The sequence below is a fragment of the Myotis myotis genome, unplaced genomic scaffold, assembly GCF_014108235.1.
Source record: "Myotis myotis isolate mMyoMyo1 unplaced genomic scaffold, mMyoMyo1.p scaffold_m19_p_9, whole genome shotgun sequence".
NCBI lineage: Eukaryota > Metazoa > Chordata > Mammalia > Chiroptera > Vespertilionidae > Myotis > Myotis myotis.
Genome location: NW_023416401.1, coordinates 55,952,259 through 55,978,674, shown reverse-complemented (window position 1 = coordinate 55,978,674; position 26,416 = coordinate 55,952,259). Strand labels below are relative to the sequence as shown.

The window sequence follows — 26,416 nt, the reverse complement described above, 5'->3', positions numbered from 1 at the left end:
CCGCTTCAGGCCACTCCACCGTCACCTGCTCCGGCTGCAGCAACCACATTGACAGCATCCACGTGCACGTCTCAGGCAGCCACCTGGGGTATGGCCTCCTGGGGCTGTGGGTGGCAGGGGGACGTCAAGGAGGACTGTCCTAATCATCCCTGAGTTTAGAAAACATGCCCTGAGTGTCACCGCCCTGCCAGGCCTTGTTTAGAGGCCTCGGGTGTAGGGGAGAGGACAGGAGCCCTCTGAGGGAGCAGACACCGTCCCTGCCTCCGGGGGGCACTTGCTCACTGAGCATGCATTCAGCAGACTTGCTGAGCTCATGCTGTTGCCCCAGGCTCTGTGCTGACCGCTGGATGTGCAGCGCGTTATACAATCCTCACCACAAAGCTGCAGGCATGTAGCCAGCCAGCCAGCCAGCCAACACATATCTGCTAAGAATCCTGTGCACCAGGCTTATGCAATGTGCTCAAGAAACAGCAGTGGCCAATACCAATGTAGCAATAGCCACCTAGCTAGCAGCGATTGGAAGCTCACCGTAGTTGGCGCTGTTTGAAGCACCTGCATCCCCTCATTCAGTCCACGCAATGACACTGAGGTTAATCCATTTTCAGGGGAGACACCCCAGGCTCAGAAAGGATAGGAAATAACCTGAGTTTTCATACCTAGTGATGATAGAGAAGGGATTCGGCCCAAGACTCTCTGGCCCCAGATTCTTAGCCACACAGTCCCTGTTCTCTTGAAGCCTCCAGCCCAGTGGGGAAGACAAACATTAATCAGATCATTACATTAATGAGTAGCTCACGGAGAATTGCAAAAAGAATTGAGAAAAAAAAAAAGAGGTACAGAGTGAGCAAACACATGGAACAGGAGGATCTGACTAGTCTGGGGGTTGGCCAGTCCTTCCTTGATGAAATGACATTTGAGTTGAGATGAAAAGAATAAGTAGGAGTTAATGAGGTCATTGCTGGGGACAGGGATGTGTTAGCAGAGGGAACAGCACGTGCGAAGGCCCTGAAGTGGGAGGAAGCACAGGACACAAGAGGATCTGGCAGAGCCGTGTGGCTGGAGTGCAGAGGGGAAGGGGAGTGGCCAGGAATGAGGCTGAGACGGGGCAGGGGCCCGGCCACGCCCCTATTGAGGAAATAACCTTATCAACAGGCCCCTGCCCACAGGGGCAGAGGTGTGTAATGGGTGAGTGCATCCCAGGGACCAGGGTGCCTATGCCTTATGGAGGGGGGAGGAAGGCTTCCCAGATGAGGCAACCTTCTCGGGGCGGCCCAGGGACACCTGGGAACCCTCATGCATGTCCCACATGTCAATCTCCAGGTGGCTGATCCAACTCTTCCACAAAAAAATCGAGTCTTCGCTCCAAAAGGCCTTGAACGACAAGGTAGGAGGGGCTCCGGTCAGAGCGGGAGGGGCCCTCCGTGTCCACACACTTCATGCATCACTGGACACTTCTGCCCTCACCAGACCCCCTGCAGTCCTTCCAGCCCTGTGAAACCACAACTCCAGCTCTAAAAACCAGGCATGTCTCTTTTTCTGAGGAGTCCAGTGAGAGGCGAAGAAAGGGTCATCGCCCCCACCCACAGCAAACCGCCACCTCGGCGTGGATTACCTCTGTTCTCCCCCAACATTCGTCCCTGCAAAGAAACTGCCATCCTCTCCCCACCAGCCCTCTCCTCTCTTAGCCCTCTGGCCTCCTTCCCCATCCCCGGCCCACTTCGAACCCCCTTCCTGGTGTTTCCCCCCCGAAAGATGTGCAATTGCTGAGGTGGCCAAGCTATTCTCTGAGGCTGGAACTGGTATGAACGGCAGGCACTGGCCAGTCCTCCAAACCTGCCTTCACCCCAATTCTCCTGGCCCCACACAACTTCTACAGCAGAGAAAGGGGCCCTTCATTGGGCTGGTTTTCCATTAATAAGCCATCAGCTTCCAGGACACCCCGAGCCTGTTGCACAAGCCAAGTAAGCTGGGCTTCAGGGCACTGGAGAGCCAGGGAAGGTTCCACCTGCCTGACCTGTGCTTTAGAACAACCTCTCTGACTGCGTGGGAATGGCTGGAGAGGCCAGAGTGGGGGCAGGAGTTTCGGGGAGGCTGAGGAGGCTGTGCAGTCTTCAGGTAGGAGACGTTGGTTTCTCAGTCAAAGGCACGACAATGAGATCATTTACCTGAAGGCATGGTCAAAAGTTGTGTTTTGTTTTGTTTTTTTAAATCAATGCATGGTTACCAAAATATGTAACCGTGGATTATACAATGGCTTTTAGAGTCAAACTTTTTGGCTTTTAATTCTGGCTCTACGGCTGGATGAGGTGTATGAACTTGAGCAAAGTACTTGACCTTTCTGAGCCTCAGTTTCACCATCTGTAAAAAACCTTCGTCAGCAAGGAAGCAAGGATTACTGAGACAATGCAGGCAGTGTGCTTCCCACCAGCCTTGCAGACCCATCATTCAACTCTCTTTGCAATTAAGTGATAGTATGAGGGGAGTGTTGGCATGTATTCAATATTCAGAACTATTAAAACAGATTATTTCTTGGTAACACCTTAAGAGTGGCCCCTTGATAGCAGCCAAGCTCAAAAGCAATAATACTGCTGCTGCTGGTGAAGATGATAGTGGGGAAGATGGTGATAGTGAAGATGGTGGTAAAGATGTGGAGGTGAAGGTGGTGGTGGTGAAGGTGAAGGTGAAGGTGGTGGTGGTGAAGGTGGTGGTGAAGGTGGTGGTGAAGGTGAAGGTGAAGGTGGTGGTGAAGGTGAAGGTGAAGGTGGTGGTGAAGGTGAAGGTGGTGGTGGTGAAGGTGAAGGTGAAGGTGATGGTGGTGAAGGTGAAGGTGGTGGTGGTGAAGGTGAAGGTGGTGGTGGTGAAGGTGAAGGTGGTGGTGGTGAAGGTGGTGGTGAAGGTGAAGGTGGTGGTGAAGGTGAAGGTGGTGGTGGTGAAGGTGAAGGTGAAGGTGATGGTGGTGAAGGTGAAGGTGGTGGTGGTGAAGGTGAAGGTGGTGGTGGTGAAGGTGGTGGTGAAGGTGAAGGTGGTGGTGAAGGTGAAGGTGGTGGTGGTGAAGGTGAAGGTGAAGGTGGTGGTGGTGAAGGTGAAGGTGGTGGTGGTGAAGGTGAAGGTGGTGGTGGTGAAGGTGGTGGTGAAGGTGAAGGTGGTGGTGGTGAAGGTGGTGGTGAAGGTGAAGGTGGTGGTGTTGAAGGTGGTGGTGGTGAAGTTGATGGTGGTGATGGTGAGGAGGATGGCCTACATAGGCAGCATGCTTTCAATGGGCTTGGAACTATGCAGAGAACTCTGTACAAGAATTAGCATTTAATCCATACAAAATCCTTACAAGGGGGTGTATGTCATGATTATCCCATTTTAGAGATGAGTAAACTGAGACACACAGAGAAGAAGTGATAGTGTGGAATGCAAGCCCAAGCCACCCCACCTCAGAGGCAAAGTTCTTAATCATAACAAGAGATTGTTTAGAAGAGGGTACTGGCCTGAATGAATGGACAGATGGACGAAAGAATAAATGAGGGGCCAGGCTGTCCATGATGCCAGGAAGGGCTGGAAAGGGGGAAGAGTGAGCTGGGGAATGGAATTCCAAGAAATCCAGAGTGAAGGGTGGTACAGGAGGGAAGAACAAGTCTGTCAGGTTTGGGGGGGGGGGGGGGCGGTGGAGCCAGGGAAGAGGGGCAGCAGCAGGGAGCCAGGCTGCAGCTGTGATGTGATTTGCTGTGGTTTGGAGCCATCTGGAGGCACATGGGCGAGCAGCACTGGAAGCCAGCGGCCTTGGGCAAGCAGCCCAGGTGTCCAGTCGGCCCCAGTTACCAGATTTGCTGTCCTTCCCACCCCTGGGCCACTTGGAGAAGAGGCACAGATTCCTCAGAGAATGAAGTTCCAAGTCCTCTTGGGACACGCAGTCTTAGGTGATAGAAACACACTTCAGGAAACCAAGTTTCCTCCCTCCTTTATCCCTTTCCTTTTCTCTCCTGATTCCCTCCCACCTTGCCCAGATAAAATAATTTGATTGACTAAGGCAGCGGTTCTAAACCTGTGGGTCGCGACTCCTTTGGTGGGTCAAACGACCCTCTCACAGGGGTCGCCTAAGACCATCGGAAAACACATATATAATTACATATTGTTTTTGTGACTAATCACTATGCTTTAATTATGTTCAATTTGTAACAATGAAATTGGGGGTCACCACAACATGCGGAACTGTATTAAAGGGTCACGGCATTAGGAAGGTTGAGAACCACTGGACTAAGGGGAAGAAGAGGAGTGTGAATGCACTCTGGACAGATGGCGGTGGGGACAGCCCTGAGGAGGAGTGAGAACCTGAGGGGCTTGGCTGGGACAAGGTGGCCTTGGGGGCCTGTGGCCAGGAGGCAGCTGGGCCCTCAGGCTGGCGCTCCGGGGAGAGGTGTGGGCAGCTCACCCTGGACTTGGGCACATGCTGGGAGCAGGGAGGAGGTGACTGCTTGGGTCCCCTGCCCCAGGCAGGTGCTGAGACAGAGATTCGGGTGCAAGACATTAATTGGGAGGGGACCCCACACAGAACAGTGAGGGGGTAGAAGGGGCTGGGCATTTTGAGTGGACTAGCGCTGGGGTTGGGGACACTGGGGCTCAGTCCTGTGGGCGATTCTCAGAAACCGCGGGGCACACACCTCAGAACCGCCCCTAAGGGGAGAGGAAGGTGGGGTATTTAGCCACCAACCCTCAGCCCTCTTTGGTTGGGGCTGTTTCTGGCACTGTGACTCCTTGGCGCTTGGGAGCAAGGCCAGGAGAGTTGAGGGGTGTGGGGAGCTGTTCAAACAGGTGAAGGGGACGCGGTGGGCCTAGCAGCGGCCTGGGTGTTCCTGGCAGGGCTCCGGGGAACCTGTGAGCGGACACAGGGAGCCCAGGAGGAAGGAGCTCCGATATGCAAGAGGGAAGAGGAGCTCACAGGGTGTCCGGGGAAGAGCGAGGGAAGGCACAGGCGGAGAGTGGGGGGAGTCCTGGGTCCTGGGACGCTAGGAGGGCATTTCTGGGAGACAGTGACCCACCTGCCAGGGGCTGCCCAACAGTCAAGAAAGGCGAGGACCAGGGAGACTGAGGCAAAAGTCACCAGACACTTGGGGCAAATCCCAAACGTGAAGGTGGGGGCTCATCTGACCCCAGCCTGCCCCCAGCCCCTATGCCTTCAGTTAGGGAAGCCCGAGACTTTTATCCTGTTTCCAGCTATGTCTGGCTTGGAAATAAAGAGCCCCAAATATGATGTCATAAAGCAACTGCCACTTTATATAATCCTCACAGGTCAGGGAATCAACAGGCTCGGCAAGGCGGCTTAGCTCGTCTCTCCTTGCTGACTGGGTCCCATCAGCGGAGACCCAAAGCTCAGGGCTTGGTGCCTGGGCTGGAGACCCTTGAAGGCTCCGCTCAGCTGGGACTGCTGAGCCGAGCAACTACCCTTGGCCTCTCCATGCAGCTAAACAGCATGTCCCTGGGTTCCCGGAGGAAGCGACCAGAGAGGCAGCATTTCAAGAGGCCAAAGTGGAAGCTGCACAGCCGTTTATGGCTGGTTTCTGAAGTTACACAATGTCACTTCTGCTACCACGCCCCCCCCTGTCCCCCCCAGATTCCAGCGGGGAATTCACAGATCTCACCTCCTGATGGGGGGCGGGGTGGGGGGGGTGGCAAGAATGGAAAATAGAAGCTGTCACGCTCCATTTTACAGATGGGAAAATACAGGTCTAGAGAAATGAAGTTACTCCCTCGGTGGCAAAATCAGCATGTGACCCAGGACTTTTCTGACTTGTGCTTATTTCCTTGAGAGTCATGTGAGGGGCAGGGAGGTCAGGGAGTGTCCGTCTGGCCACACTCAGCAAAGGTGAGTGTGCCCAGGCTTGAGCAGAGGTCTGTCCCCTGCTCCCAGAAGCACAGACCGGAGAAGGCTGACACTGACCACCTCCTGTTTCTCACCACCTCATTCCACAAAGGATCTGAGGCAGCAAAAACAAATGGATAAATACAAACAAACAAAAAAGTCCCACGTTAAAATAGAGAAAACATAAATACCCAATAAGAAAGTTCCACACTTGAGTAGTCAATAAAATGCAGACATGCAGGTCATCCAGTCATATACAGTTACTATTTCCAAGCTACATGGTGGACTCTGAGCTTCCTGGTGGCCAAAGAGAAAAGGGAAACTGGATTAGTTACATGATTTTCAAGGAAACATTCCAGGAAAGCAAGGCATGTCCAGATCATTATTCTCAAAGAACGTTTTTACACTATGGGAAGTCCTCCCTGATCACTTCTTTTGTTCTCGCCAGATCTGCCAGGTAGTGACCAAGTCTGTGTCCTCCAAGCTGAAACCTTTTTTCCAGACAATGCCAGGTGAGTGCTATATGGGGTCGAGGAGACCGAGGTAGAAGGGGTTGAGGGGTAGGGAGACAGGAAGAATGTGATGGAGCCTGGGCCTGGGTGTGAAGGGGCAGAACAGATTAATTTCACATGGCAATTGACACTGGATCCCTATTGGGCCAGGTCCTGTGGCAAGTCCAGAAGGGAGGTGGAAAAACACCCACTCATTCTCCTATCCCCACAACCAAACGCCCTCAGCTCTCTGAGGCCAGACACACATACTGTCCTGAGATCTGAGACTGATCACTTTGCCTCTCTGGGCCTTAGTTTCCGTATCTTTAAAACAGAGACAATTCTGTCTGTCACCAAGTGCTTGGCAAACTGTGAAGGCCACAGTAGGTGGGGGAGGACTCCCCTGGCCGAGTGCTCACCGTGTGCCTTGCACCGGGTAGAATTGTCTCTCCATGTCCTCACCACACCCCACAGAGTTTGCATATTCTCCCAATTTTACCACGAGGAAACTGAGACTCAGAAAGGAGCCGTGACTTGCCCTGGACCCCCTCCCTGGAAGCCTGGTGTGGCAGACACATGGTTTATGCCCACTGATGATGCTTTACCTTGCTCCAGGCACCACCCAGCCCCTCCAGGGACAGAGCCCATCATGGGGATGTTCAGTGCAGTTGCAATGTCCAAGGATTGGCCTCGCCAGGCAGGAAAAATATGTTGGGTTTGAGTCCCAGTTCCGTGCCATCTTGCCTTGGACAGGCTGCCATTTCTGAGCCTCTAACATAGGAATAACCGGCTAAAGGAGAGACCGGTGTTTATTTAATTTGTACTGTTTGCTGCTGGGAAACAGAGAAACCTTTCAGACCTGAGCCAGCCGGGGATCAGCCTGGGATATTGATGCTAATATCGGTGCCTTCTGGTGTTTGAGCCCCAACATGTACAGGGCACAGGGCATGCACCTTCTTCTCATTTAGTCCTCAGCACCATGAGCCACTGCTATCACCCCACTCTACAAATGACAAAAAGTGACTCAACAACAGGACATGGCCAGGGTCTTATAGAGTTTGATGCAAGCCCAAGTCTCTCTGCTCCTTTACCCTGTGTTTTAGCTTCGTAGAGGGGCTGTTGGAAGAAGGGGGGAAGATGATGGCTGTGAATGTGGGGTGTGGATTCATTTTCTTTTAAAGGGAGCTCCGGGTGGGCTCCCTGGAGGAGGTGGAAACGGAACAAGCACTACAGTTCTTAATTCAACTTTAGGGGATAATGACCCTGCATCAAAGGCCCCAAAGACACTGCCATAGGGAGCCAGCTCATGGTCTCTCTTCTTTCCCTCTAGTGACAGCCAAAATAGATAATGTGGCCGGGATCGATTACTCACTGTTGGCACCACCGACAGCCACGACTGAGACCCTGGATGGGCAGCTGAAGGTGAGACTTATACCAACAATCATATACCTTCACTCCTGGGGCTCCCCATCATCCTGGGAAACAAAGACTCCACCCTTTCCTCTCTTCCTCAACCACCTGCACCCGAATCTTCTTCCTGCTCAGGCACACGGTCCTCCTGTCATTCCTGGAACACACTCGGCCTGCTCTATCCCTGACTTTGGTCCTGGCCACTCCTTCTGCCCAGAGACACCCCCCCGCCCCCCGGCTCTCCCTTCCTTCCTTCAAGTCTCTACTCAAATACCCTCCCTCCCTGGAGACACCTCCTCAGACCAGTGTCACTAAATAGCTCCTCCTCCTGCCCCATATCTGCTTTATTTCTCTCAGCAGCATTTATTACTAACACGCACGTACAAACACACACAGTCACTCAATTGGATTGAAAGAGAAGGGGCTGTGACTGCTTTGTTCTTTACTGTATGTGCAGCACCTAGAACTGTGCTTGGCATATAGTAGGTGCTCAATAAATGTTTATTGAATGGGTGGATGCTGTGGAAGACACCCATTGATGTTCTCTCACATTGTTGTTCCCTCTCTCCCCTTCCCCTCTTTCTAAGATCAAGGAGCATATCCTCAGGTGAGGATTTAAGAAAACAAAAATAAATATGACCATTTTGTCATATTTGCCTCTGACTTTTTAAAAATGAAACACTGTAGACATGAATAGCTCAGGCCCTCTTGGGCCCCCTCTCCAAACCTGCCATCCCACCCTCCTGAATTAATCACACTGAGGATGTTGGTGCGTGTCCTTCTTGCCTACATGTGTCTGTAATTCTTACACAGTTGTTTTGTAGGCCTTTACATTTTACATAAATAGTATCTGACCATATGTATTCAACTACAATTTGCTTCTTTATAATGCAATATTATTATTTTTTAGCTAAATAGATTATTTGCTTTTGCAGTGTGTGGCTAAATTGCTCTTCAGAACATATCCTAGCTAATAAAAGGGTAATGTGCAAATTAACCATCACTCCGTCACAAAGATGGCGGTGCCCAGTCCTCTCAGCCCCACCAGAGTCCCCCAGTCCTGGGCAGCATAAGCGGCCTGGTGGAATGCTTGCTTCGTTGCCATGATGATGAGGCAAGTGTTCCACCCTGGCCACAGAGGGCCTCTGGGCAGCGGGCATGGAGAGGCGGGGGGAGGGTTGGGGAGGGAACGCTTGCGTCATCGCCCTGGCAACGAGGCAAGTGTTCCACACCTGGCTGCAGATGGGCCTCTGAGCCACGGAGAGCCTCTGGGCAGTGGGTGTGGAGCGGCCAGGCCCCACAGAGAGCTATTGGCGCACGGATTCATGCACAGGGCTACTAGTAAAAATATATTCTCTAAGCCTGTGAATGCTTTTACCATAAACTGGATAGGGTGGGTTTAAAGTACAAGTATACTGCCTCGCCAGCATGGCTCAGTGGTTGAGCATCGACCTATGAACCAGAAGGGGTGTGCAGGAGTCAGCCAATCAATGATTCTCTCTCATCACTGATGTTTCTATCTCTCTCTCCCTCTCCCTTCCTCTCTGAAATCAATAAAAATATATTACAAATAAAATAAAGTACAAGTATACTCACAAAAGTTCACCTCTCTCTTTGAAATTGCTGCTAACTTGATGGATGAAAAAACAAACAGAACTCATTGTTCGTTTAGTAGAATTTCTGTGCTTCCTGGCAAGGTTAAGGCAGAGCCAATGGGATGGTGGGGAGTGTGCTGCTGGGCCCCTGGTGCCCGGGGTTCCATTCCGGCTCTGCCACTTACCCGAGTGACCTGGGCCAGCTTCTTCACCTCCCTGTGCCTCAGTGTGGGCTCCTGTGAAATGAGCATGATCGCACCTATCTCACAGGGCTGGTGGGAAGAGCACGTGGACCGTGGCACCCAGGAGACGTTTGGTGCTATTGTTAGTTTCTGGCCACGGCTTCTCCTCTGTGAACGCATGATTGGTATCCTCAATGCATTTTTCCTGGAATGAACATGTTGAATGATAATGAAGGATGCCCAGGCTCACTCTGCTGCCTCCACCTCCAGGGGGAGTTCTTCAGCCTGGCCCACCGCAGCCCCCCTCCCTTCGCCCCACCAGCGCTGGCCATACCCATGGACCATGACCACATGGTGTACCTGGGCATCTCCGACTATTTCTTCAATACGGCTGGGCTTGTGTACCAACAGGCTGGAGTTCTGAACCTGACCCTCAAGGATGACATGGTACGTCCGGGCCCGGGGTGGGTGTGGGAAGAGCAGCAGACGGTCTGGATTTGAGTCTGTTCACTCTGGGGAGACCAAGGTCTGGACCTGAGTCAGCCAGACCTGAGTTCGAATATTGATTGGCCCCTCTTTTCCTGCTGGGTCACCTTCGGCCGGTTCCTCCACCTCTCAGAATCTCAGTTTCCTCATCTGTAAAACACCAATAACCGTATCTGCCTCCAAAGGGGGTGATGAGGATTAAATGAGATAGAAACGCACGGGAAGCGCTCAGCGCAGGCTTGGCAGTGGGAGCACTCGGCGAGTGCTCCTAGTGACAGCCAGCACTGACTGAGTCCTTGCTTTATGCCAGGCTCTGTAATCCAGTCTCAGCATCATGTCACCATGATTGTCCTCCTCCTCATTGTCTCTATATAGTCATGGCTGAGTCCTGCTCTAGGACTCAGTTTACCCATCTGTAAAATGAAGAGATGGCCATCGTCTCCAGAGTCTAGGTGCAACCTGATCCAACCCAGTCACCAACCACATGGGATTCCTCCTGTGCCTCTCCTGGAAGAGATGTCATATTCTCCCTCCCCGCAGAGGTACCACAGGGATGCTGAGGCCCCGCCCACCCCTGTGGAAATAAATGAAGACCACCCGAATGAGAACTCTGTAGGGCAACGGGGTCAGCCACCACTTGCATTTGGCAAAGACTCAAAGGCAGGCAGGGGCGTGGGAAAGCTTCCTAGTGAGAGAAAGGGAGGGCTTCAATACATGAATTTGGGGATGAGGGGGACACGAAGGTGTGCGCTTTCGGAGCTTGTCGGGTGGGGAAGCTGGATGTGGGTTAATAGAAGCTGGGCATCCTATATGATTGGTTTAAGAGCATATTTGACTTTGGGGGGCAAAAAACATTGGGCAGCTGGCAGTCACGGAGCCGGTCCTGACTGTCCTGGGTTGGTTGCTGCAGAAGCCCTGGATCATTGTTCCACTGTCCTATAGGTCTGGCCATTGTGTTTGTATATTCTGTTTCTTGCCCTCATATGGAATTTGCCCCCTAATCTAGAATGTAATTCCCCAGAATCTTTTTTTTCTTCTCTTTTCTTGCTACAGATTCCAAAGAAATCCAAATTCCGACTGACAACCAAGTACTTTGGAACCCTCATACCTCAGGTAAGAAAAGGCCTGTCCCCTCCCACCCCCCCCCCACCCCCCCGCTGTAGTCAGCTCATGCGTCAGCCCGGGGGTGCTGGGAGAGCCCCCTCCAGATCCAGGGGTAGTCCAGCCTGAAAGGGTAGCAGTAATTTGCAAAGTCCATCCCCAAACAGAAAGGCTCAGGTGTGGGAGTGGCTGTGTGCTGGGGGCCCTGGGCTGTGTATCCAGCCAGAAAGACCATATCCCTGCCTTCCCAGGGCTCCAGTCTAGTGGAGAGAGAAAACGATTAGTCAGGCACCCAACACAATAAAAAAAGGAATGCAGACTGTGATAAGTGAAGCCAACAGGTTGATAAGGTCATTAGACAAGGCGGCTAAAGAAAGCCTCTGTTCAAACAGCTCAGCTGCCGTAACCAAACGCCAGACTGGGTGGCTTAAACATCAGGGATTTACCTCTCACAGTTCTGGTCCAAGATCGAGGTGGCAGCTGGTTCGGTTTCTGGTGAAGGCTCTCTTCCTGGCTGGTAGATGGCTGCCTTCTGGCAGTGTCCTCAGATGGCCTTTCCTGTGAGCACTTCCGGAGAGGGGGAGCTCTCTGGGGCCTCTTCTTACAGGACACTAATCCTATCAGAGCAAGGCCCCACCCTGAAGACTTCATTCAATTGCAATTACTTCCTTAAGGCCACATCTCCAAACACAGCCACACTGGGGATTAGGAATTCAATATATGAATTTGGGGATGAGGGGGACACAAGTATTTAGTCCTAACAGCCTCTTCAGTAGTGATACTTGAAGGTGTGACTGATAGGGTAGCTAAGGGAATTGTCTTGAAGCTTAATTTGCATAACAATCGCATTATTTTTACTCAGACTTTGAGTTTACCTGGGGAGGATTGCAGGCCAACAGAGATGGGGTGTCACCAAATCCCTCCTCATTCCCCCTTGAAGCCACCACTGCTTTCTGAGGAGGTGCCATTTGAACTAAGACCTGAGGGAAGGGAAAGAGCCAAGCTGGGAAAGAATGGAGGGACAAGCATTCAGGGAGAGGGAACAGAGAGTGCAAAGGGTCTTGGGAAAACAGCAGGTCCTATTTGCACAACAGGAGTCCCAGGTGGCTGGCACTGGAGGCGTGTAGAGTGGGGTTGGCAGGGTGTCAGCTGCCAGATCATGCGGTCTCAGGGTTTAGTCAAAATGCAATGGGAAGACATTGGAGGTGTTTATGCAGGGCCAGGACGAGACAGGATTTAGAAACATTTAAGTAAAAGTGTCCCTTTTGTTGGTTGTCCCCACGGGGGCTGCAGTTGGCCAAGATGTTCCCCAACATGAGCATGCAGTTCCTCATCAGAGTCTCTTCCCCACCGCACCTCACCGTGTCCCCCGCTGGCCTTGCCTGCACTCCGGTCCTGGAGGCCCAGGCCTTCGCTGTCCTCCCGAACTCCTCCTTGGCCCCTCTCTTCCTGCTTGGCATGGTAAGCTGTTCCAGGGTGTGGGCAGATGTGGGGCCCCGGACAGGGCTGAGAGCACGCCCTCGGGGTCAGGGGACCGTGTGAATCCTTCCTAGATTCAAACCTGGACTCTGTAGCTGCAGGGCTGTGACCAGAGCCATTACACTAACTGCTTTGGGCTCCTGCAGGCGCTCATTCATTCAATGATTCATTCGTCATTGGTTTGAAGTATGTGTACTGTTTCTGATTCATTCACTCATATCTTCAGTCTTTTATGCATTTGTGTATTGTTCATTCATTTATTCATTCAATTATTCATTAGATTGCTAACTTGAAATATGCTATATCTCTTCTGGTTTATACATGCATTATTATTCATTTATTCATTTACTTATACCCTTGTCCAATTGATCATTCATTTGTATATTTGTTCTTTCATTCATTATGTATTCATCCACACATATCTTTGTTTATGCCTTCAGTGGTATGTTCAGTCTCTCACTTATTCAAGTTTTTATTCCACTGTGGATTTGTGCACTCACTCATGTGATCACTGTGCCGCGCCGTGAACTTTCAGAGGCACCCACTCTGGCCGCTGGGAGTGAGGCCAGACTTTCTCCCACCAGGAGGCACTCACAGGCCGCAGGCAGGTCTGCGCAGTCTCAAGCTGAGACCCATTTTCCCCACTTTGCAGATTAAATGGGTTCTCACAGAGTCGCTGAGGCAGGAAGCTCGGTTTTCTAACTCACCAAATATTTGTTGAATGAATAAATGAATGAATGGCTGTGGGAATAGGGCTGGCCTATGGCCTGACTCACAAGTAGCTTGGGAACTCAGACATGGACTCAGAAGCTGGGGAGAAAATGGTACTTGGTCCCAGCCTATGACTCATCAACAAGGAGGAAGTAAAAGGGAGGTCACGCCCCACCCCAAGCTGACCCTCCCAGCAGTGGAGGCCTTCCAGAGCCCCCAGGCCTTGAGCCAGCACCTCACCTCCTGGGTGTTGTTTTGCAGAGCTCGAACGCTTCTGTGGAGGTTGGTGCCGTGTCCGACAGGCTTGTGGGAGAGCTCAGCTTGGACAAGTAAGTGGACCTGTGGGTCAAGGGGAGGGAGCTGCCCATTCATTCGTGGGGTCCATGGGCTAGCAATGACCTTACAGTGTGCCAAGTACTATGCCATTGCTTTCCCGTTCACCCATCACATCGAAGCTTCAAACAGTGTGCAGAGGGCACAATGTTCCCATTTCACAGACAGTGAAACCAACACTCAGAGACGAAGGGACTTGCCCAAGGCCACACGTCGTAGGGTAACCAGCCATCTCAGTTTGCCCGGAGTGTCCCAGTTGGGGCGCCTCTCAGTCATGGGCCAACTCATGGCTGATGCCACTCCACACTGAACCACAGCAGCCCCCTGCCTCCCCACACCCCCGGCCTTCCTTGGCACTTGGAAAACCCACTTCACCCCCATCCTTGGGACCCTGTCAGCCCTCCCCTGCTGGGAGACTGGGGTCCATGTGCTGGGTTGAATCCCAGCAGAGGAGGTGTGGGAGCGTGGTGTCTGACTTCCAGGCACCTGCATTGGAAGCATAGGTCGCTGTGGTAAGCAACAAACTTTCCAAACTTCGGCGTCCCTGGCTGTAAAATAGGCCCAGGAATTGCGCTTTCACAGCAGCATTGTCCTGAGGATGAAATGAGGCACTAAGATGTGTTGTTGTGTTTGGAGCACTTCAAGGGATAAAAATAAGTGCTCAATAAGTAAAAGGAAAAGAGAGACACAGAAAAAGAGAAACGCAGAAATTGCAGGAGAGACAGAGAAGAGAGACATTCAGAGAGAGGGACACACACACAAAGGAAGGAAGAGACGTCAAGAAAGAGAGACGGAGCGTGAGAGACAGAGAGACAGGCAGATGGGGAGACACATAAGAGAGAGACACAAAAGGAGGAAGAGGGAGGATAGAGGTGACACAAAGAAAAAGAAAGACACCCGGAGAGAGTAGATGCCGTGGCCCCAACATTTAGACCTGGCATCTACCTCTTACTCACACTCACGCTGGTTAAACGGAGTCTTGCTTGACCCAGGCTCCTGCCCATGTCCTCCTTCGCCCTGGCACGGAGGCATCCTTCTTCACCTTGACATGGGTCCCTGAGGCCTCTATGCTGCTCATTTCTGTGACACCCTTCTGAGAAGTGTTACTGCTTTGGGAACAGATGGATTTTAATGTTCCTTGAAGCTCCCGTGGGCCTCTCAGATAGAGGAGCCGGAGAGGACGCAGCTGGGTGGTGGCTGAGCACAGACTTTCTGAAATAACCCACAGGGCTGGGGTCCTGGGGCTCCTAAGTCTTGGTGAACAAGACTGAGTTTTTAAACTTTGTAGGTAATGGAGACAAGAGTGTTGGCCTCCGGGGGACTTATTAGAAATCCTGCTTTGCTCATTGTTGGCTGTGTGGCCTCAGGCAGGTTGTTTGACCTCTCTGAGTGTCAGTTTTCTCCTCTGCAACATGCCAGTGCGATGGCCCTTGCCTCGTGGAGTCTTGCAGGAATTCATTGGGACAAAGTACTCAAGACGGTGATGATAGGGGTTTTAATAAACGGCCTTTTATTTCTCCCTTTCTCTGAGATCACATTTAAAATGCCATAAAGGCTGTAAAGAGGAGATAGTTGATTGGCTCAGGCAATTGAAAAGTCCAAGGGTTTCTGAAGGCCAGGGTGGATCCAGGTGCTTAAGTAATGTCCTTGGGACTCTGACTCCCTCATCTCTTGGCTCTGCTGTCCCCGACGCTGGCTTCATTTTCCAGAAGGCTATCGCCAAGTAGTGACAGAAATGGTCACCTGCAGCTTCCTGATTTCCCTGGAGAAAAAAGAGCATCTCATTGCCAATATTTCCAGCTGAGACCACCTCTCCTTGGGCCAGCCATGAGCCACAGGGCCAACCCTGAAGCAATCACTGTGGCCAGGGAGGTGGAACCTGCCCCTTGGCCAGCCCACCCGCAGCTCAGCACTGACAGTGTAGAGAATGGGTGGTTTCCCCAAAGGAAAAATCGGGGGCCTGTGACCAGAAGACGGGGGATGACTACTGGGAGGGGAAACCAAGCAGCCTTCACCAGAGTGTCCCGTCCTCCCCAGTAACTGAATTCTCATATGAATCAGGAAAATGGTGTCTCAGCCGCCCCTCCCCTTCTCACAGGCTGCTCCTGGAACTGAAGCACTCAGACATCGGCCCCTTCTCGGTGAGTCTGAGGCCCTTGGAGGCTCCTTCCTTCCCCTGATCTTGAGGTAATGGTCCTGAAGACCCCTGGGCTCATGGCATCATTTCAGGAGGCCACTGGTCATTTGCATACAATTTGCATGTGAGGAAATGATGGGAGGAGCTTTGTGGGCCTTGGGCAAGTCACTTTCCTTTCAGAACTTCAGCCCTTCCCCACAAGTCAGGGACAATCCTTCCCATTTGAGCTAATATGGCGAGGCTTCATTGGTGTTAAATGTGCACAATCTGGTATAGAAAATCTGCCCCGTAAATGTTTGTTGAGTGAACAAGTGAACTACTTTGCTGAGCACCTGCTCTATGGCAGGCGCTGCTCCAGGAGTTGGGATATGCTCATGAAGAAGACAGGGAAGCCACCCCTTCTGGAGCTTCACATCATAGCGGGAAAGAGCACAATACGAAAGGAAGATTGCTTCAGTCAAGATCAGTGCTATGAAAAACAAAACGGAAGTGGGGTAGACAGTGATGAGAAGGTTGAGGGTTAGACAGTGTGACCAGGGAAAGCCTCTCTGAGGAGGTGATATCTGGGCCGAGGGAGGCAGCAGGGGGAAGATCTGCCGCAGGCAGAAGAAATAGCAGGGACAAAGGCCCCGGGGCTGGCTCACCCGGGCCTTCTGGGCTAGAGCAGATGATGTTTGAAGGGCAGTGAGGAGCAGTGAACTGTTTCATACAGAGTGACATGACCTGAGTTGTACCTTGCTGAAAGTTGCCCCAGGCTGGGATTAGGGGAATGGAGTTTGGGGACAAGGTTAGACCACATTAATAAATGGGGAGGTGGGCACATTTGTCCATGTGAGAGACGAGGCCAGGAAGAAAGAGAAAGATGATAGATTGGGGACATGTACTTTGGAAGTGAGGTCAGACAAAACCTTTTTTTAAATTTTGTAAAATATGTTTTATTGACTTTAGAGAGAGAGAGGAAGGGAGAGATAGGTAGAAACATAAATATTGATTGGCTGCCTCCTGCACGCCCCTCACTGGGGATCCAGCCTGCAACCTGTGACCTCTTGGTTCATGGGTCGTCACTCAACCACTGAGCCACACTGGCCAGGACAGGCAAAGCTTATTGAGAGATATGATGTATGGGGTGAGGGAAAGGGCATTGAAGAATGACATCTAGATTTTTGGCTTGAGCAGCTGGGTGAGTGGCAAAGTCACTGAGATGGAGAAGGGCAGGTGGGAGGGAGAGGACCAGGGTTCTCACCAGCCCAGGTAGATGATGCCACTACCTGGAATCCCTGACCATCATTAAGTAGACTCACCCCTGCCTCCCTCGCCCAAGGAGGGCCCTGCTGGTGAGCTGCCCACGTAAGAAGTAGCTCAAATGCTCTTCAACAGCTGCCCTGAGTGAGCATCACCCTGGTGACTCCCTTTAGACGCCACAGTATGCGGATTCTGCCCACAGCGCCTTACTGCAGTGGCCTCTTGGTGAACCCCTGGAGAAAATTTCCTTGGATCTCCTGCCCTGCTGGGGTTCTTGTCCCAGCATCAAGAAGGGTTCAGGAATCTGGAAAAGGGGCTGCGCGTAGATAACATAGGAATCCAGAGACTAATAAAGAGTCCGGAGACGAGATATAATTTTGAAAGGCATTGGGGGTCAGAGGACCTTTAGCTAAAGAACTGAAGACTCCTTCCTTGTCTAGGACCCTTGCTTTTATTCACACAATTTGTCCTAAGGCAAGGTGGAGATAATACACTTCAAAGGGTAAGGTTTCAAAGGGTACAGAAGCATTGTCAGTTTGGGGGAATTAGCCTAGGACTGTACAGGTGTTTGGCCAGTAGGAGGCAATAACATGTAGATTAAGATGCCCCTTAACTGTCTGGCAGCCACAATCAGTTTCCTATTCAGGTTTGGGGAAATGCCTTTAGCCATTCCCAACAGGTGACTATATGTGTGACTCAACCCTGTTGAGTCCCCAAGTTTCATCAACCTTGATGAAACTCTTAAAATTATGACATGCTGGAATTGGTCTATGGCACTGGCCCAGTACCCCCACCAAGTGGGTGCAACCCCAAAGTCAGACCGTCCCAGTGTCCCTCCAAATCCGATGGAACTCCAACCAGCCCTTTCCATCTGATGAGAGATTACAACAACAACAACAAAAGCTCAAAGCTACCGCTCTGTATTCTCATGGCATCACTGGTGCTAAGGCACCACAGTGTGACGACTCAGTGGGTAACCAACTGCTGCTTCTGCAGAAAATAAAAATGTTAAGTTCCTAGATTCATGGGAAGAAGGGCACCATATTTGATGAGCCCAGAGAATTACAGCCTGGGAGAGGAGACTCAATTGTTCCAGAAACAAAATGTGCATAATTACAAGTTGTAAATGTCACCGCTGCAGGCAATGCTCTTGAGGGTGTTACATTATAGTTGACTTTTTTTTTTTCATTGCAAAAGCAAAACATATACATTACAGAACAATCAGAACCTACAGGTTTACAAAATAAAAACCATTTCCTAATTTCCCCATTAGCTAATAATTTGAAGTATATCCTTCCTCATCTTTTGCTATGAGTATTCAATAACAAAATGCAATTCTGTGGTTTCCACAGCCCACTTTCCTTACTCGAAAAATATCATAAATATGTGATTATAATTATACTTCTACACTGTCATGCATAACAATTGTGTAGTTTCCTAGCATCAAAGCGCCACCATGTCCTCCAGATGGCTCCCCAAGTGTGGACATGTAGGCTGCTTTTTAAACAATTGTTATTACAGTATAGTTGACATGCAATATTATATTAGTTTTCAGGTGTACAACACAGCGACTTGACATTTATATTCCTTACAATGTGATCACCACACTAAGTCCAGTAACCATCTGTCACCGTGCCAACTTAGCACACTATAAGTGACTATATCCCCCTTCCCCATTTCCCCCCACCCTTCCATCCCCCTCCTCTCTGGCAACCACACATATAAGTGAAATCATGCTGTATTGTCTTCATCTGTCTGAGTTATTTACCCTCCGGGCCCATCCATGTTGTCACAAATGGCAGAATTTCATTTTTTTTTTTTTTTTACTGCTGAGTAGTATTCCATTGTTTTTGTTACATTCATCACTCTTTGAGCATCCTTGCATCTGTTTCTGCCCACATCCTGGTCACTTCCTCAGGATAAATGCCTTAGAGGCATGTTTGCAGCCCACCAAACACACACGTTTTTAAGGCTTTTGATGAACATCGATGAATAACCCTGGGACAGGTTGAGCCAGTGTGCCCTCTAGCCCGCATTTTCACATTTAAATACTCTCTGCCTTGCACCTTATAGTCCAGAACAGTGATGGCGAACCTTTTGAGCTCGGCGTGTCAGCATTTTGAAAAACCCTAACTTAACTCTGGTGCCATGTCACATATAGAAATTTTTTGATATTTGCAACCATAGTAAAACAAAGACTTATATTTTTGATATTTATTTTGTATATTTAAATGCCATTTAACAAAGAAAAATCAACCAAAAAAATGAGTTCACATGTCACCTCTGACATGCACGTCATAGGTTCGCCATCACTGCTCTAGAACTTGCGTTGCCACTGGAACCTTTAGAGTTAGAGACCACTTCCACTTCCGTGACCTTGACCGAGCTGCAGAGTTTTCACATCACTGGGGTCCATCTCTCAGCCTTTTCCAGCTGGGAGGTGCCCTGCGTGGGAGGGAGGGTGATGGAAGACCGCGCTGCCTGCATGCCTGACGTGGGTCCGTCCTCCTCTGGTTTCCAGGTTGAGCTGCTACAGGCCATCATGAACTACATTGTGCCCACGACTGTGCTTCCCAAGGTTAACGGTAAGGAGCTTTGCAGAAACACCTGAGCTTTAGTCCTGGGAGAAGTAGTAGGGATGGTTCTTAGAGCCACCTAACACCTGGCTCCAGGTGTGGGGGCTGAGGGGTGGTCACCTCAGGTGGCACCTGGCCCAGATTCGGGATGAAGAAAACGGAACTCTGCGTGGGTGGCATTCTTATTAAGGCCCATCTGATCCTTATGAGGTGGGGGATTATTAATATCTCCTGCTTTCATGGGAGGAGGTCAGAGAAGTTGAATGACCAGGCCACAGAGCAGGTGAAAGATGGAGCTTGGGTTTCATCTCACCTCTGAAGCCAGAGCCCTTGGCCTTTCTCCAACTCTGGGAGGAAGGCCAGGGGAGAAGGGTCCCAGCTAAGGTCTTATGCTCACCACACTGGTGAGCCTGCCGCTAACGTTGGCATAGCCAGGGGCGACGGTACACAGAGGCCCACATAGCATGTGGCTAGACTATTAAAAATAATAAATGAAGGCAACCAATTATCATATAGAGTCTGACTCATCCTCCCACCTTGACACATGTAGCTTCATAATGACCTAGGAGACCAGGTTTGAATTTAGCATCATCCTGAGTTCCAATTCAGAACGTGGTGGTGTCGGAGAGCTGATCCCTGGCCACCGCCCATCTCTGATTTCATCCTAAACATGGAGGGGCTTCCTGCAACCACAAGTAGATACCCCCAATCACGTGTCCACAGGCCGTCCACACCCGTGTGAGCAGCGCCCCCTGGTTGCCACCCAGGCCTGGTGTCCACCAGCAGGGTGCTCACCCTCAGCAGGTGATCGTGGTCAGGAGGCCTGCTCAGGTCCTGGACGTGAGCTTGGGTGATGGGGCGGGAATGCGAGGGTCCCAGGTTTCTCTCCAGTCCAGGGAGGCCGCCCACCTGGCCCCATCTCCTCCCGTCTCCTCCCTGATCCTTTCCTGAACCTCCATTGCAGAGAGGCTGCAGAAAGGCTACCCTCTCCCGCTGCCCACCCACGTCCAGCTCTTCAACCTGGTGCTTCAGTCTTACCAGGTGAGTCCCAAAGGCCTCTTTTCACCCGGTCTCCACCACAACCGCAACTGGTGCTGAAAGGCTTTCCCTATGCAAGCCCCGTGCCAAGCACTTTCTACCCTTACAGCACCCCTGGAAGGTGGGCACTCTTGATAAACAGAGAGGGAAGCCCAAGACTCAGAAATGCCACGTGGCTATTTAATGAAGTTCAGATCCAAAGCCAGGCCCCTGCATATATTTTTTAATTGATTTTCTTAGAGAGGGAGAGAGAGAGAGAGAGTGAGGGAGGGACATGGATGTGAGAAACATTGATTGGTTGCCTCCCATATGCACCCCAACCAGGGAGCCAATCTGCAACCTGGGCATGTGTCCTGACCAGGAATCGAACCAGCGACTTTTCGAACCAACTGAGCCACACCGGCCAGGGCCAGGTCCCTGCTTGTAACTGTTGGCTGCATCATTCGCACCTGACACCTGGTAAAAATGGAACTCCCTCGGTGCCATAGAGGCAGCTGCATTTAATTATTGTTGCATGCCTCTTCTTTTGCATCGGCGTCATTCCACGCCTGTGGGTATGAAGCCTGGTTAGTGGCTGGCAAATTCAGATACCAGTCCGGCCCACCTCCTCCTGCCCTTCTCCCAGCCCGACCCCCAGCAGCATCGGGCACTCTTTACCCCTTTCTTGGGAGCAGTCTTCTTAGCTTCAAAGAGCCCCCTCTCCCTGTTTGCCAGCTGCCTCTCCCTGGGGCCTTTCAGTCCCCTTTGCTGCTTCCTGCTTCCCCTTCCTTCCCAGAGGGAGCTCCCCGGGTTCCTGCCCAGGCTCTGCCTTCCCCACTATGGGCTTTCCCTGGTCACGGCCATCGGCTCAGGCTCAGCAGCCACCGTTATGCCACCCCGAGGCCCGAGCCTGTCCCAGCGAAGCTGATCGCTCTGCAACAAACCATCGCCTCCTGTTGCCCTCCTTACCTTAGTCATTGTCTTTCCTGATAACCTCATGGCCCCATGGGAACCCCCACCACCCAGATTCCTTGCCCTCCCTCATTCCCAACATCCAAGCAACCCCCAACTCTTTAGACTAGGGAACTAATAGGGCGAAGAGACTGGAGAAAAGTAGATGAGAGAGCAGAGAAAACACATCTCCTATTTGCCCACCTTTTCCCAAGTTCATCCTTAAAAGAAATAATGACCCCACGGCACCATTTTATTTCTTCATCTGTGAAAGTTCTGAGTAAAGGGCAGGCAGGAGCAGGGAAGTGGGTTGGCAACCTTGGCTGGAACAAGGGCTCCCTTGAGCTGCCATGAGGCCGGGGTGACAAATGAAGGCCCTGGAGCTGCCCGGGGGTCTGCACATCTGAGAGCGGCCGAGACATTCAGGGGCGCTGTGATGTGCAGACCCCAGAGATGCGACCCGAGTGCCCACTCACTCCGCCTTTCCGTCAGTGGACAGCACCACTCTGCCCTCTCCCAAAGTTCTCTTCTAACAACCCGGCAGCCCCACCCTCACCACGGGGGTGCGCTTCCAGCTGTTGACAGCATTGTCTTTTCCTAGAACTTCCTGCTGTTTGGAGCAGATGTTCTCTACAACTGAAGTCGCCACCGGTGCGGGGCTGTCAGCACACCAGCGGCTGAGGGGTTGTCAACACTGTTCCCTACAGGCCCGCGGGCCACCTTTCTCCAGGCGCCCCCTCTAGCTCTTGACCCAGAGACCCTTGCGAACGTCTCTAAACTCAGGTTTAGAAATGACCTAAGCATGGAGAGCCTTGTTGCTTGGGAGAGTATGTGCTGTGTATTTTAGGGATTATGAGCTTCTTTCAAAAGCTAAGCCTGCCCAGACATTTCCGCCAGGAATTGCATTTCAGTTGCGTGACCACAATATGTCTCTTTGTGCTTCACACACACACACACACACACACACACATGAACAAAAAAGAGAAACACCTGGGTTTTTTTTAAAATGTGGAATGCTGTGTGATGGTATTGTTTCTTGTTTTATGTCCATTCATTCATTCATTGGCTGTACCCAGCCTGGGCATCAGTGCACAGCACAGATACAGTCACCTCTTCATTTTTCTAGTTACTACCTTGGGCCCCCACATGCCTCTGTTAGCAAGAAGCGCCATTGCTCCCCTTTGGACACTGACTAAGAGTCCAAAGGGAGTCTTGCTTTCTCATGTCAGAGTGCTGTGTAGATGGGCCCGCTGGGCTGTTGTTCCTGCCACTGCCACCTGGTGTCGCTGTTGAACAGTTATCCTGCAAAGCCCGTTTTCCCTGCCCCACGCTTGGGCCCAAGGATGATGGTTCCCTTAATCCAGTGGTTCTCAACCTTCCTAATGCCGCGACCCTTTAATGCGGTTCCTCATGTTGTGGTGACCCCCAATTTCATTGTTACCAAATGAACATAATTAAAGCACAGTGATTAATCACAAAAACAATATGTAATTATATATATATGTTTTCCGATGGTCTTAGGCGACCCCTGTGAAAGGGTAGTCTGACCCCCAAAGGGGTCGCGACCCACAGGTTGAGAACCGCTGCCTGTGCTCTCCTCTCCTGCCCAGCCCTTGGGCCCAAAGCAGAACTGGGCCAGGGGACAGAGGCCATTGCAGGTTTCAGTCGATCGCATTTTCAGCTGCAATTAGCCCTTCCCCATGACTTTCCAGGCTGGCGTGGAAGCCGGGTCACCAGTCCAGACCGTCCTTGAACTCTTAGTGAGCCTCCTCTGGGGCTTCAGGATAGTTCCAGCCATAGAACAGCAGGTGTGGCAGTCTCAGGCCATTAGATGGGCTCTAACAGCATTTTATTTCAAATTGATTGAGCATTTCTGGAAGGCCTCTTTGAGCTGCTGACATCTGGTCTGAGACCAGAGGGGTGAGGAAGAGTTTGAAGCAGTCAGTGGGGTGTGAGGTGACATGACCAGGGTTAGCTTTTAAAATGTTTTGTTGTGACTTCTGAAAGCATTGGAGGGGCAAGAGTGGAAGGGGGTGTGCATAAGTTAGGAATCTGTTGTTCAGACTTCATCCAGGCAGGCGATAATAAAAATAGACAAAAGCGTTTGTCGTGATGAAAAAGCGGATAAAAGGTGTTTTTAAAGAAAAACGTACACACTTCTGCTAACACCATCAATCCTCTGACAAATGGAGGTGGAGGCTCTGGGGCCACAGGGGAAGGGAGGGTCATTAATCAAGCACAGCACATGAACGATTTTATTTAATCCCGAGGCACTCTCACCTCCCAAAGTGGGAAGTGGCCAGTCCTCTTAGATTGAGTCACTTTCCCTGGGTCCACAGCTTGCAAGTGGCAGAGCTGAATTCCCACCCTCTCTGCCCTCACAGCCCATGGTCTTTCCACTCCTCCCAGGTGTCAAAGTGTTGTGTGTCTGATGCTTGGGACGGGCAAGGCAGAACTACCAAGTTCAGTTGTACTGGTTTGCACTGTAGACAGGTGTCAGGCTGGGGGAACAAAATCCTTTCTCTAGTTTGCCCACCAAGAGGATGCGCCTTTTCCTACTTGCCTAGCGGAGGCTCTGAAATAAAACAGAAAAGGGGCCAGTGGGGCTGGAAGGAAGAGCATGAGTGGGGACACAACACGGATGAGCAGGGGATGACACAATCCAATCCTCGTTTTCAAAAGACCCCTCTGGTTGGAATCGGGAGCAGAGCTGGTAAGTACAGGGACACAGCCCTGCCTCCCGCACCTTCACCTCATCTCCCACCTTCTCTTTGGACATAGCTGCCTCCCCGCCCCCATCCTCTACTCTCCGAAACACTCAGGCAGCCCCCGTTCCACTCTATAGAAAAAGAAAAGGCAGTATTTCTTGAGCCTGAGGACTGGTGAGTGGAACACACTGTGCCCTGGGGACCGCTCTCTAGTGGCTGAGAAACAGGCAGTTGTTTGGGGGTGTGATCTGAGGACTCCCCAAGACAACCCAACTCAGCTGCCAGGCTGCCTACAAACTGCTGTCAGGGCGGCTTCTCCCTTAGGCGGTGCCGCTCCGAGGCCTGCTGACGGCTGGTTTCCTTGGGGAGTGCTGAAAGCGCTCTCAGATTAGATGACTGGGATAGTTGCACACGTCTGTAAATACAGCAAAAACCACTGAACTGTACCCTTTACATGGGCGAGTGCTACGGTATGTGAAATATATGTCGATAAAGCTGTTAAAAAGCAGAAAGAATTGCCTACTCCAGCCTTCCTAAAAGCTCTCCATTTAATCAGCTTCCTTTGGGGGTCAAGCATTGCCCTCTGGGGTTCCTTTTGGAAATGGAGATATTAAATATGATGGAGGGGTGCCCTCTGTGGGGAGACGAGGGGAGGGCCGTGCGGAGACTAACGCTGTGCTTAGCATTTTTGCCACATCCCCTCAGAGGCCATGAGTGCCCCAGCCCTGGGCTAGTCTCTTCACATCTGTTATCTCATCTAATCCTCACGACTCTGAAAGCAGAAAAGGGGTCCCCATTTTCCAGATGCAGAGTCTGAGGTTTGGGGAGGTGCTGTGGCCCGCTCGAGGTCACTCAGAGCTTGGGCTAGGGAGCACCGGGCCCTAGTTTCAAAAGTCAGCCCAGCTATGCACGGCTGCACAACTGTCCAGATGGTACTTACCCTCTCCAATCCTCTATTTCTTCCTCTGAACGTAGAGGGAAAACCTCGCCCTTGTGTTTGGCGTGAGGTTGTTGGGAGGAGCCGGTGGTATCATTAATAAGCTCATGGCATGGTGGTTCTGAGCATGGGCGGTGCTCCCGGACACTCTGGGCTCAAATCCCAGCCCTGCTATTTATCAGCTGTGTGAACCTGGGCAATTAACTCTCTGGGCTTGGATTTTTCTTATCTGAATCATAAGAATACCAACCTCACAGGGTTGTTATGAGAATCAAATATATGTGCAACCTGTGGGCCTAGGACCTGACACATAGCAATCAAAGTTAGCTCTAAATATCAGTAAATCCAGTAAATCCTTCTCTCTATACTATAAGGACTTGCCATAGTTGCAGTCCCAATGCCTGGCATATAATAGGCGCTCAGTAAATATTTACTTTCAGAATCATCTAGGATTTGAATTCATGTCTGAATTCATAGTGATTCAAAGCCACTATGTCGGTGATTCTCAAAGTATAATCCTGAGCTGCCTGCCCGGAGAGGCCTGAGCCCAAGAATCGGAACCGCGGGCTGGCCAGAAAGCAGGGTTCAGGGCTGGCCCACAGTGTGATGTGGGCCAGTCTTCTCCCCCTCTCGGTTTCAGCTTCACCATCTGTAAAAGCAGGGGCCCTCTGGAATTCCGGGAAAGGAATCCAATAAAGCGAGCTCTGGCAAATATTAAAGAAGTTCTGGCTGAGAAGTTTTCATTTTAACAGAAGCTCCTTAGGGTCCCCAAAGCTATCAAGACCCAGTGAAATGAGGCCACTGCTGGGATTTTAGATGCTGCCAATTGCAGAGGCAAAGGGAATGGGAGGGAGAGATGGGAGGGCTCTCAGGTTCCTCGGGGTCCCCTTGGGGTGAGGGGTGGTGTATCCATTTGGCCAGCCCTGCTCCAGGGGGTCTCCTGGCATCTCAAGTAGGTGATACACAAGCTTCAAACCACACTGGATTGTCACTGACATTCCTATTTTTCTTCTGTACATCCCCATGCCTCAGGGCTCGTGTGTGTGTGTGTGTGTGTGTGTGTGTGTGTGTGTGTGTGTGTGTGAGAGAGAGAGGGGGGTGGGGGGCCTAGGAGAGGGGCTGCCAACAATATTAAAGCCTGGAATTCAAAGTACCCTACAGAGATCCAGAACCGCAGGTCTTCATAACATCTTTGTCTTCCAGCGAGAGCTGATG

General features: G+C 51.3%; 1 protein-coding gene across 1 annotated transcript in view; it reads left to right on the top strand.

Annotated features, from left to right (window-relative positions):
• BPI (bactericidal permeability increasing protein) overlaps window positions 1–23,037 on the top strand; it is a 30,804-nt gene extending 7,767 nt beyond the window's left edge. Inside the window, exons 4-15 of the mRNA XM_036322947.1 lie at window positions 1–88; window positions 1,321–1,384; window positions 6,294–6,357; window positions 7,667–7,758; window positions 9,794–9,970; window positions 11,063–11,122; window positions 12,404–12,571; window positions 13,562–13,629; window positions 15,732–15,774; window positions 19,534–19,597; window positions 20,553–20,629; window positions 22,158–23,037. The exon at window positions 1–88 is cut by the window's left edge and continues 74 nt beyond it. Of these exons, the coding sequence (XP_036178840.1) occupies window positions 1–88; window positions 1,321–1,384; window positions 6,294–6,357; window positions 7,667–7,758; window positions 9,794–9,970; window positions 11,063–11,122; window positions 12,404–12,571; window positions 13,562–13,629; window positions 15,732–15,774; window positions 19,534–19,597; window positions 20,553–20,629; window positions 22,158–22,196 (1,004 nt within the window). The 3' untranslated portion in view covers window positions 22,197–23,037. The remainder of the gene's footprint in view (window positions 89–1,320; window positions 1,385–6,293; window positions 6,358–7,666; window positions 7,759–9,793; window positions 9,971–11,062; window positions 11,123–12,403; window positions 12,572–13,561; window positions 13,630–15,731; window positions 15,775–19,533; window positions 19,598–20,552; window positions 20,630–22,157) is intronic.
• The last annotated feature ends 3,379 nt before the right edge of the window (window positions 23,038–26,416 follow it).